This window comes from Sphaeramia orbicularis, chromosome 14 (assembly GCF_902148855.1).
Source record: "Sphaeramia orbicularis chromosome 14, fSphaOr1.1, whole genome shotgun sequence".
Taxonomy (NCBI): Eukaryota; Metazoa; Chordata; class Actinopteri; order Kurtiformes; family Apogonidae; genus Sphaeramia; species Sphaeramia orbicularis.
This window is the reverse complement of record NC_043970.1, coordinates 12,326,091-12,339,275: the sequence shown is the minus strand read 5'-3', so window position 1 is coordinate 12,339,275 and position 13,185 is coordinate 12,326,091. Positions and strand designations below refer to the sequence as shown.

At 39.0% G+C, this 13,185-nt stretch overlaps 1 protein-coding gene across 1 annotated transcript in view; it reads left to right on the top strand.

The window, feature by feature from the left end:
• The window catches only part of stk32a (serine/threonine kinase 32A), a 173,921-nt gene that overhangs the window by 138,933 nt on the left and 21,803 nt on the right, over positions 1-13,185 (top strand). Inside the window, exons 8-10 of the mRNA XM_030154308.1 lie at positions 1,895-1,998; positions 8,614-8,730; positions 12,252-12,377. Of these exons, the coding sequence (XP_030010168.1) occupies positions 1,895-1,998; positions 8,614-8,730; positions 12,252-12,377 (347 nt within the window). The remainder of the gene's footprint in view (positions 1-1,894; positions 1,999-8,613; positions 8,731-12,251; positions 12,378-13,185) is intronic.

Genomic DNA, 13,185 nt, shown 5'->3' with positions numbered 1-13,185 from the left:
TCGGAGCATTGCTTCCTTCTCCAGCCAGAAGAAAAGGTTTAGGAGCAGCTACATGTGCAATATTCAGTATACTGAATACTGTTCACCTTCAGTGAGACCGATTCCACCCAAATGCACCACTGAACAACGCAGGAAATCATTCCTGCCTGTGGCCATCAGACTGTTCAGTTCCATTATAAGCACATCATTTTTAAAAACACAACAGTATTTTTGCACATTTACTTATGTATATTTCTTTAATTATCACATTGATAATATATTGTCTAGTACGTTTTGTATAAATTGCTGTTCTGATTTTCTTAAAGGGGTCATATTTTGCTAAACCCACTTTTATTAGTCTTTGGTTCATTTATTTGTGTATTTGGACGCAAATAGTTCAAAAAGTTTGAATTTGAACCCTCCAGGTGCTGCAAAGCTATCTTTATATTCATTTTGGCAAAAATCAAGTGGATTTCTACAACCTGTTTAAATTCCTGTTTAATTTGTTACATTTTATAACTAGTTACATCATGACATTTGCACATATAAGGTCAAGACTTCTGACGAACATTTGTCCGAGTACAACATAATTGTTTGTCAGCAGCAGCGGTTGTAGTCCATACTGAAAATATGTCTAAACTTTGAGCCGATTACCTAAAATGTTCAGATGTTGGTTGAACGGGACAGAGCAGCACAGCCAACAACCTGGAGGGGGCGGGGCCTGATGTGACTCATTTGCATTTAAAGGGCCAGTGATCAACATCACCTTTCTGGTGTCATTACTCAGAAACAGGGTTGAAGATGGACCTGTGGAGTTGAATTAATGAAGAATTCAGACCCAAGCAGAGCATTCACAGTTTATGTAGAGAAATGTTTTAAAAATAATTCAATTAAAAAAAAACAAAATATCACTTCTTTAACACTTTAAGCGCCAAAGTCACAATATTGCAACAAGTAACATCACCGAATGAAACAGACCATAGCTCCAGATAGAGTTGTGTAATCTTGTTACCACCTCCTACAAATAGGTGGCGGGCATTTGCCCCTTCAAACCTAACACCATTTCAGGGCATGTTTCTATTCAAAATGAAGAAGAAAATCCAGTTTGAAAGGCATGGTCCAAGCTGGTTTAATAAGTAAGTCAAATTTATTTAGTTTTAGTTTGGATAGATAAGGACAGATTCGGCTAAAAAGCTACTAAAACTTACTGCATTTTACTCTCTACTAATGTTTAAATGAATTTATTTAAAGGATAAGATGAAAAAAAAAAAAAAACTCAAAGAAAACTTCCATGTAAATATGTTCAAAGTTCGGTTTTACTTAAAGTTATGTAATCCAATATGGTCCCCACCCTGAGGCGTCACAATATGCAAATTGGATGAGTAAATTTACTTCCATCATAAACTTTTGATCATACTCAATATTTTTCTCATTTACAATATGATTTTATTTCGAACCACTTCCACGATACAGCCTTTTGCAATCTTGATATCAAAATTGAATAGTTTTTGAAAAAGGAAAAATAAATAAATAACAGCATTGAAAGAGTTAGGAAGTGTTTTAATATATATGTTATATATGTTCCTGAGTGTGTTGTTCCTGGAGAATTGCCTGTTCATGATGGAGAATGACCTTGTAACTTTGTCTGAGCACATTTCAGACAAACACACTGGAGTGGAAGAGATAATTCATGGGTCCTCTGGGGACCCTTGTATTGATCATTTTTTTTCCTGCAACTTTTTATCATACTTGAATAGACCAACTGTGACAAACAATAACTTCCCACTGAGATTAATAAAGTATTCTGATTCTGATTGTGTGTAACATGTGTAACAGAACCAAATCACAAGCCACAATATGTGAAGGTCATGTTGGTAATTTGTTATAATTGTTGTTATTCCTTTTCTCTTGTCAGCTCCTGAGCTTTTTCAGACCTTCGAGGGGTCACACCCGGGCTACTCCTTCTCTGTCGACTGGTGGTCACTGGGAATCACAGCCTATGAGCTGTTAAGAGGACAGGTAAGTCGGACCAACACACACCGATCATGATCACACTATCAGCCTGGCACACATCACTGCAGAGAATAATACGTATGACACCTTGAAAAATGTACTAAAACTGCCCTGTCAGTATAAAAGGAGACAAGTCCTCAACATCTATTCATTCAACACCAGCCTTGGCAAAAGAAAAGGGGGGTGAAGCTATAATTGAATTTTTACATTTAAGCTGACCGTACTGGGGAAGATGCTTCAGTGTTTAGTCACGGTGTGAGACGAATCGCTGCCGGAGAATGAGAAAATAGAATCAGAGTTATTTCCAGAGCCATGTAATTGGAATTGATTTTTTTTTTTTTTTTTTTAATATTTAATAAATTTTTGCTGGTCCCATCTGGAGGAGTTTAATTCCGATGTCATGGAAATAAACACAAGACATCATTTTTTTCCTCCACTCAGTTTTCATACCAGACCATGCCTCAGAGCTGACAGGTATCTGTTCATCGTGGACCCAGACTGCAGACACAGAATTTCCTCTCATATTTCTCCTAAACTACTGAACATTAACCTCTGTTGACAATGACAAGGTCTTCTGAAACTGATCTACAGATTTCATGCTGTGCTCAAATCTATTGCAGTGTTTTCCCTCACACCATTTTTAATATAACTGTTGACCATTATTTTACCTCATAACCTTTCATTATACTTTCAACAATAACCTTGAATTATTGTCTTCTTTGGAGCTACTTCTTCCTGCAGCTGAAATCTGGTTTGTCTTCCCTGTCCCTCCTAAAATCTGTCCTCTTCTTGACCTCAAAACCCCGTCTTACGTATATAAAAATAGCTGTCCCTCATTCCTCTGAGCTGTGTCTTGAGCTTTTAAAGGTTTTTTTTTTTTTTTTCTTCGCTGATGCAGGAGATAATTCACACCCAGACGTTTCTTATGAGTGACAAATGCCTTATCCCCATTTGTCTCTCTCACTCTCCACTCTCTTATAATCCCCATTATATACATAAACCCTCTCTCAGATTTCTCCCCTCTCTCCACACAACACCTTCTCCCAGACATTTTATTTCCACTTCCCCCTCTGTCACCGGGGGGCTTTCTGATAATTCATTCTCTCACTGCCACAATTCAACTCTGTCTATAAAACCAACTCCAGTCTGGGACATTGAAGACTGGCAGAATTATTCCGCTGATGAAAACAGAGAGTGAGTTCACTATAGTCCAGCTCGAGGCACCTTTGGATCCCCTCACAGTGTTTACCTCAACTTATTTCTCCTCCTAGTTCCCACCAACTTTTAATTTCTTTGTATTTGACTCAAACATTTACCTCATTTTACAATAATCTCCTAATAACCTTCAACAGTAGTTTCAATGTTCTATGTAGAAATAAGACTTCTGCACCTCCTCTTGGCTCTGTTTTTAGGAGGCTGTGACAGAATTTCACCCAATCACAGGCCTTTTCAAAGAGGAGGATATAAAAATTGTCAGAGTCAGCATTGTGTCTTTTTTGTTTTCCTCTGATATCTGCTCACTGAGGCTTTAACTAAAATTAGGGGCATTTGTTTAGAGAAGGTTATGGTACACAAAATAGCTAAATTATGATAAAATATCTATAAACAAACACTATTGTGAAAGTAAAGTTAACATGATTAGGATCAGATAAGAGAATATACCAACTAGAAGCACTCAGAGAGCACAGACCTCCACCAAGGCAGATCAGTGCCCTGGATTTGGATGAAAATTTCAGGAAGTGCTGATACTAACACAAGGAACAAATGATTAAATTTTGGTGGTGATCGGGGGTGGGGGGGCACTGATTTGCCTTGGTGAAGGTCTGTGCTGTCTTTTCAAGAAAAGCACTTGTAGAGTGCAGACCTCCGCCAAGGCAGATCAGTGCCCCCACCCCCCCACCCCCAATCACCACCAAAATGTAATCATTTGTTCCTTGTGCCAGTATCAACATTTCCTGAAATTTTCATCCAAATCCATCCATAACTTTTTGAGTTATCTTGCACACAGACAGACAGACAAACAGACAAACCAGCACCGACAAAAACATAACCTCCTTGGCAGAAGTAACAATGACAATGTTAAAACAAGAACTATAACTTCACTCAGATGTGTCAAATTCTTGTTTCATAATCTGCTCATGCATTTTTAGCTTACCGGCCGATAGGCCATAAGCTATTGTCGTCATGCGGCGTCCGTTGTCATCGTCTGTCGCCTGTTACAAAAATTTCAATCGTCTTCTTCTCCGAAACTACAATTCCAATTGACTTCAAACTTGGTATACAGCTTCTTTATGATGATGTCAACACAAGGTACTGAAATTATTTTGATCTGGATCTGATTCTGGATTTGGTGTGACTTTGACAAATTTTCCAATTATAACAGATAGGAAGTGGATTGATCCAATAAATCAGTAAGTATCAATGATATAAAGCTGGAATTTGAATTTTTTACAGATCTGATTGAAATATGACCAAAACATGGGCTATTTCTGTAATATAATAAATACACAGAACTGGGTGATAATAAATGGCATCTGGATACATTTCCCAAAGCTTTTAATTTTGCCGGTAAGCTACAGGGCCATTGGCCCTATTTTTTTTTTTTTTTTGTTACTAGCAGTAACAACTTTTGTGAGGTCATTGTAACTATGACTTTTGGCCTCCAAAATCAATTCAGTGTTCATACCAAATGTAATGACATTTAGACTCTTATGCTAATTTCTACATTAATAGAATGTGTTATCCCTGTGGATGCAAAATTGAATATTTTGGACATCTTCCCTCAGCAATTTTTAAGTAATCGGAAGAAAAGAAAAAAAAGTTAAATTTTTGCTTATTGCAGGCCAAACGAGTTATTGTTTTGAAATTGAAATGGAAAGATATTCAAGGACCCACAGCTAACCAATGGATTTAAGAAATGTCCTGTAACTTGGCACTGGAAAAGGAATTGTTTTGATGTGTGGGTGTTGTTGCCTGTTCTTATAAAACAATGAAAAACCACATTAAATATAATAATGAAAAAAAAAGTATGACATTTTGTCCGACCCTTCCTGGGATTTGACATTTTAAAGCCCGGTTTATGTGTCAGTGGTTTTGTTTGGTTTGTTGTTCAAACAGGTCACATACAGAAGCATAATGTTAGTTTATATAACTAGCCATGATGACCTTTGACCTATCTTTATCCAGTTCCTCTTTGAATCCAAGTGAACATTGGTGTCACATTTGAAGAAATTCTCCCAAGGCGTTCCTGAATTATAATGAACTAGCATGAAGCTGCAGCTAACCTGACCTTTGACCTGTAGCCCCCAAAGTCTTTTCAGTTCATCCTTTAGTCCAGGTGAATGTTTGTGTCAGTTTGAGCCTTTAGACCAAATGACTGACGTACAGTATATGTTCTGTAAGATGTACTGTAGACGCATCCAAAAATATCTAATGAATAAATAACTTCAACAGGATCTAAAGTGGACCAGGCCAGTAAAATAATAACAGTGAAAAAAGTTACATTATGTGATGAAAATGTTTCCAAAGTAATTATTCACAAACTATCCTTTCAAAAATGTGAATATCATGAAAAACCTGAAATTTCTTAAGAAAAATGTATGCAGTTTCAACAATATTATACCACAGCTGATCATTTACACAGGTGTATTACAACAAATACATAACATAACGTGCCCACACTTGAAAACCCTCGGCCTTCAGTTCACGCCAAAGTTTTTGCACGTACGGATGGACAGACAGACAGATGGATGGATGACAAATTGGCCGAGGGTAAAAACGTTTAGTAACAGGCAGAATATTGTTAAAATTACACTTAGTTCTCTTAAGACATTTCAGGTTGTTCATATTTGTTCAGGTTATTCACATTTTTTGTGAAAAGATAGTTTGTAAATGTAAACATTTTCATGTAATTTTACCATTTTACACTAAAACAAAGTCAAAAATTTGAAGTTGTCATTATTTCTAGGTTATTATGATAATATTTTACTGGTCTGACCCACTTAAGATCAAATTGGTCTGTATGTGGAACCTGAACTAAAATAATTTAATTTTTTTATATCTTCTCTGTAAATTCAGTGTTTCACAAATTCATCCCACGAGCCAGACTGGACCTTTTAGCGAGCCAGTTTTGGCCCGCAGGCCTTATGTTTGAAACCCCTGATTTAAACTAACAATTAGTTTTACAAGCAGGCAACGACGTCCTCCTGGCAACAGAGAAAAATCACTTGCAAGGACATGAATGGCCCGAAGGAAGCAAACAACCGGCAGCTTGTTGAATGAATTTCCTAGTTACAAAGTGATTCACGGCACTGATGTTCAAACAGATTTTTTTTTTTTTTTTAACAATGCTATTTATGTGGTTTGTCTCTCACCATGAGGCTCTGAAGGCCGGAGATAAAAGAACACAAAAAAACTATTGATTCACAGTGAATCACACTTTTACAATAGCTTAGCTCTGACACCGGTCACATCAAATTTAATGTGATCATCAGAGAACCCACCATCATAGCATCTGAATGTTTGTATGATGTAACCACTTCCACTGTTTCATTATGTATGATGCACACTTTAGCAGCTTCTCTGTTTTGTCTGAAATAAACAACCTTCTCCTTTGTTTTAGATACATTTTAGTCCAACAACTCACCACACTAAGATATTAAATCAGAGTATTCCCATGATCTGATCCTAAAAACTTAGGGAGGGTTCGGTTACACTGTGTTGTTGTACAGGTCCAAGCAACTCAGCATCTCTCCAGAACAACACATCAATCCCTGTCACTAAGTTTCTCCTCCTCTCACTTCCACTTTTTCTTAGAGTGCAGCTGGATTCCCAAAATACAAATATATCATAATAAGTGATCCAATTTCTGCCTGACTCAGTGTCTGCCTATTGAACGCTGGTGTCCAAAGAGAATATATCACTGGCTATTTGACACCCTATTGGTGCGCTGTATGGGAAACATCTGCAGAATTGGTACTGGATTGCTATCTCACATCTGTAAGTGACTGCAATGAAAATGAAGCGTGCCCTGACATCCGCCTGCATTCATGTCACTACCACTTCTAATTTTTCCTGTTCCTCTTCAGTCTGAGTATTGAGTATCTGAGTAGTGTTTGTAAAAAAACTCAGTATCTGACGATTTACGCCTCTGCTCTTGCTGTTGTATCAGGGGAAAGTGAAATTCTCAACACTGGCTTTGTTTTCTGAACCACATGGAGCCCTTTCACACTGAAATGCCAAATCCAAAGTTGTATTTAGAAAAGGGAGCTGTATGGTTTGGCTCATTTACCCTGTATTCACGTCACTTTACAACAAGACTTACTACAACAGAGAAACAAGTGAGTAACAAAGTTTAAGATGATACTTGATCAAAAACCTCCAACAAACAGAACATGACTATCACTACTATTTGTCCATTAAAGGGTACCTGCAGGGAATTTTAATGGCTAGTTATCTCAAAAGATCCCATATAACACTAGTGGTTCCGTCCAGTAACTTATGTCATAGTAAGTCACTGCTCCATCACTCATTCCTGGTCAGAGACATGTTGCCTCCTTCACAGGCTGTTCCAGCACCGGTAGTGACGCAGTAACGTTGTATTCTCCGATTACCTGGGTTGTGATGGACTGGTCACTGACCCCGTGCAGCAGACATCAGTCCAAGATGACACATTATCGACCAGTGCTGGTTGGCAGGACAACGGCGGAGTGCAAAGCTTACGGCTGCACCAACAACAAGCGCAAACACATACTTTCCACTCAGTCTCGCTCACTGACTGCTGCTTGTTTACTCGCACTCGATCACCCAGAATCAACGATAGGTCCATCATTTATGGCCGGCATTGGCTGCTCCCCATAGGTTCTGCCCCTGGCCATAAGTCACGTAATTAAAAGGTCCAGTGTGGTGCATTTATGGTGATTTTTTTTTCTTGCTTGTAAGTAATAAGCAAGGCAGGTTTATTTAAATAGCACACATTTCATGTACAAGACCATTCAAAGTGCTTTACATAAAACATTAAAAGCATTACAGTGGGGAAGCAATAAAAAGTATAGGCATGAGAAAAACAAACAAACAAACAAACTAAAAACAAACAGATAAGCAGATAAAGGAGATAAAAACTTTAAGCTTAAAAGAAACAGTGCAGATCTGAACTTCTGAATAAGAACTCTATTCAAATGCAGCTGAGAACAGGTGGGTCTTTAACCTGGATTTAAATAAACTGAGTGTTTCCGCTGATCTGAGGCTTTCTGGAAGTTTGTTCCAGACATGAGGAGCATAGAAGCTGAACACAGCTTCTCCGTGTCTGGTTCTGACTCTGGGAACTGACAATAGACTGGATCCAGATGACCTGAGGGGTTTGGTAGGTTCATACTGGGTCAGGAGGTCACTGATGTATTTTGGTCTTAAACCATTCAGAGCCTTATAGACCAGCAACAGAACTTTGAAGTCTATCCTCTGATGGGCAGGCAGCCAGTGTAAGGACCTCAGAGTTGGACTGATGTGGTCTGCTTTTTTGGTCTTAGTGAGGACTCTAGCTCTAATACACAAAACACTGTCGTAAGCATGACCAGTACAGGTACACTTTAACATATGGTGTCCTATTTCCTCTCCTCTTTTCAGAGACCCTATGTGATGAGATCCAGTACTCCAGCTAATGAGATCCTTCAGACTTTCCACAAGGTCCATCCCAGCTACCCTGCAGCCTGGTCTTTGGAGATGAAGTCTCTTCTCAGAAAGGTAGAGAGGAGACACCTGTCATTCATACCACACTACCAAAAGAGCAAACAGAGGTTTAGTAGGAACCTGTTTGACCAACACATCAGTATCTGCTAATGTGGTGTGGATGCAAAGTTCAAACCAGGACTTGGTTGGCATTAGCAGATGGTATGGCATTAGTAGAACTACATTGTACCACTAAAACACTTTATTTAAAGGTTCAGGATGAGGGATTTGCATATTTGTGTTGGAGTTTGTCTGACAGACCAGGTTGTTTACTGGTTTACTACCTTAATCTACATCTTTTTAATCTAAATTATTCACAGCTACTTATACTCTGGATGTATTTATTTATTGTGTGTTGATGTGGTATGGCTGTGTTTGTGGAGCGGTGACCACATTTTGTATTTTGAATTTCCCCTAGGGGATTAATAAAGTAAACCTATCTATCTGTCTGTCTGTCTGTCTGTCTATGTATCTATCTATCTATCTATCTATCTATCTATCTATCTATCTATCTATCTATCTATCTATCTATCTATCTATCTATCTATCTATCTATCTATCTATCTATCTATCTATCTATCTATCTATCTATCTATCTATCTATCTATCTATCCATCAATCCATCCATCTATCTATCTATCTATCTATCTATCTATCTATCTATCTATCTATCTATCTATCTATCTATCTATCTATCTATCTATCTATCTAATTGTAGTTAGTTTGCACAGTGTTGCTAGTGCGAAGGAGAAGCTTTTATCGGCTCTGGAGAGGCAGTATAAGGACATTCACCAAGAACCAACCTTCATCTTCTACTCAAACATCAGTCAACAGACCAAGGCATCCAAGACAGTCAAAATTTAGGAAATGGAGTTGGCTGATGTCAACTGATGCAGGTCTCCCAGTATAAAACAGGCTCCAGCACATACTTTAGAAGACCTCATGTAAATTCTACACAGCGACCCTTTAAATTTATCAGCTTAAAGTTAATAGGCAGTAATAGAAACCCCAAACTGACTGCCTGTTATTTCTTGCTAGCTTTGTTTGAAGTAGTTCACATGGTTTCAGATGTAGGGACTAAGAATTAACTGAAAGTAAATGTGTCCTTGTATATTTTTAAAAGTTGTATTTATTTATTTTTTATTTTAATTGTATTTGGCAAAGAGCAGATCAAAATGGTATTAAACATTAAATCAGATGCATCTTGTGAAGTTGCTGCTGATGCTACAGGCTACAGCAGGTAGTCAAGTTAAAGCACACACAGAAGAGATCTCCTTCCAGTCACTGAGGAAATCCTTAAACCCATCTTTACTTAATCTCCCTATTATTTAGCAGCGCCAAGGGGTCCTTTCCTCTTAGGGCACAGTTGCCAGTGTGTGGAAATCACAGACTGTATATTAGAAGAGGGTGCAGCCATCCTTATAAACTCAAATAAACTCATTGGTTGATTGAACTGTTGGACAGAAACCAGGAGTCTGATTTTTAGCATTATCATCACCTTGGCATTTTGGAGCCAGAAGTGACCATAACTGGAGAAAAGCACAGAGATGATTTAGTGTGAGAGGTTATAGGGGGAGGTAATGCTAAATGCTGGTTGACTGACGCATTAAGGCAAAATGAAGAACACTTGAAACATGCACATAGAACCCATGACAAGAAGAAGAAGATGGCTGTGAATATGAGTGGGTTTGTGGGTTAGGGTAGAGATGGGGATGTTGTCATAGTTACAGAAAAGATGCATATGTGATGTAAACATAGAAATGCAAGGGTGGGTTCTGCTTGAAAAAATTAGTGTATTCAAGCTCCCAAAAGGCCAATTCCATGTAGATGAAAAGCCTACGATAAAAAAAAATAACAAGAAAAGCACTCGGAGAGCGCAGACCTCCGCCAAGGCAGATCAGTCCCCCCCATCCCCGATCACCACCAAATTTTAATCATTCGTTCCTTGTCCCAGTATCAACATTTCCTGAAATTTTCATCCAAATCCATCCTTAAATTTTTGAGTTATCTTGCACACGGACAGACAGACAGACAAACCAATGCCAGCAAAAACATAAGCTCCTTAGTGGAGGTAATAAAAACTTTTGCAGATACTCCAAAACTCCTCTCTGTAGGACAATCTCTAAAATGGAAACCTAAAATGGAAAAATAAAATAAAACTCTCTCGTTCGCATTAGAGCTGCAACCGATTAATCGACTAGGTGCTTGAAGCCAATGCAAAAACTCCCGATTCAATTAATCGACTCGAATTGATTGAAGGGAGATATTCTAATGCAGTTTTCCTGAATTGAAGCTTCTTTGTGCATCATAATAAGCATCCGTGTGAAACACAACAATGGAACCAATGTTTAATAGCAGAGAAATGAAGGAAACAAAGATTTGATTCAGCAGAATTGTGGTTGAATGATTTTTTTGGATCACTTTGAGTCAATTAATCGGTTGCAGCTCTAGTTCGCATAATGAACTCATGTGATGCTCTTATTAGCATAACTCACAGTTAAAAAAAAAAAAAAAATTGTTATTCAGAAAAAGAAGCTCAGAAAGTCACACTCGGCAGGCCACTATCTTTCAGTCACCCCTGTCAATCAAAGCTTGACATGCTCTGAAATGCACATTAGCTCTGAAATGTAATTAATGGAGAAATCATTTATAAAAGGACCACCTGAGCACTTATTTGAGAGTCCAAAAGGAAAAAGAAAACATTGACTTTATGTCGTGCAGGTTCTTAATTAGAGATTCACTTGTACTCCTACTTTATATAGAGGAGTTTTATTTGTACAAGTTGCAGGTCGCGGTGCAGCTTCAGAATTTTAATCATCACAAAGAATCAATATTCAGAGGAGGAATTTGTGCTGTTGGTGAAGAAGGCTAACTCATATTGTGACTTACACAGCACGCATTTACACTAATTAGCATGCTCTTAAATCTCCAGTTTGCTTGTAATTTATTGTCAAATCCTGTGTCAGTACTGATGCACTAGAGGGGTGAGTGGATGTGGATGTGGATGTGGATGTGGACGTTTCATGTTGCTATAGCGTTTGGGTTTTGTCTTGGCTGTGATCCACTGCAGTCAAACTGTTGCATTGCTTCGTGCTCAGACTCCTCGTAGCTCATTGGTATTCCTGTTACATGTGCAAATGTGTGTGTGTGTGTGTGTGTGTGTGTGTGTGAGCCAGTGGAAGGGAGTGTGTGTCTGTGGGAAAGAAAGACAGTCAGAGAGGGGGAGATGGAAGATGTAAAGAAAGTCAAAATGTAGGGGAGAAATTCCATGCTCGATAAATTAGCCCTTTATCCTTCACACTTCACCTCCTTGGATTCTCCTCATCCAACTTAAATGTGCCTCACCCGCCCACCCCCCCTCCCCTCTCTCCTTCAGCATTACTTTATCCCCCTCCTCCTCCATGTCTTTCACCTCCACCTCCCTGTCCCTGTATCCTCATTCTCAGACAGATCCTTGATGACAAACATGTACTTAGTGGGGCCTTGACTTCAACTTTCCAACCAGGTCCTTCTCTAATCCTCTTTTTCTTCCTCAGTTACTGTGCATCGATGTCCAGAAGCGCATTTCCTGTCTAGCCGAGCTCCAGGATCTGGACTACATGTCAGACGTCAACTGGGACGCCGTGCTCAGCAAACAGCTTCCTCCAGGCTTTATTCCCAATGTGAGATTCAGAAATAAACCCAACACAGCGTCAGTGTTCTGCCAAAGCGAACGCTCACATGTGAACACAATGGAATATAATCGAGTCCATTATAAGATTTAGTCTGACAATGACAGTGTACACTGAACTGCAGCAAAACCTTTACAGATGTTAGTGCCAATGCATTAAAAAACTAAATGACAGGCAAACACAAGTAAGCAGCATAAATAATGGATGAAGAATAGTCTTTAATCCTAAATGGCTTACAGTTTTGTGAGTGCATACATTTTTGGAATAAAACCGCTCTCCATCCCGGATACCTCCCCTCTGTTGTTATTCCCAAACTGCTATTTCCCCCTAAGGTGCTGAAGATGCAGGGAAAGAACAGAGCCCGAGCAGGCTTCTATTCATTTAGTCAAGCTGTAGACATCGCCCCCTGCTGGGCTGAGCTGGATCTCCCACAGAGTGTGGACACTGACACTGCGCAAATGTTGACTAAGACAAAGCAGCGAACACGTGTTTATCTACAAGCTGCACATACCGTCAGAGCATGTCCCATATCTGCACAGGTTATGTGTAGATGATGAGGACAGGCTGAGGAGACGTTACGCTTGCATTTGACAACACAATTAGTGGGAAGTCAAGCTGTTTAATGGCTCTGCTGACTGATCGACTGAAAGATTGAAGTATCGGCAGGATTTGCAAAGGTTTTGTTAGTGACTCAGGTGATTCAGTCATAGTTTTTTGTTGGTCAGTCCCACCAACTGAGCTGTCCAGCCCAAGTTCTACTGTGACATTAACTGTCAACGCTCAGCCCCACAGCTGAATA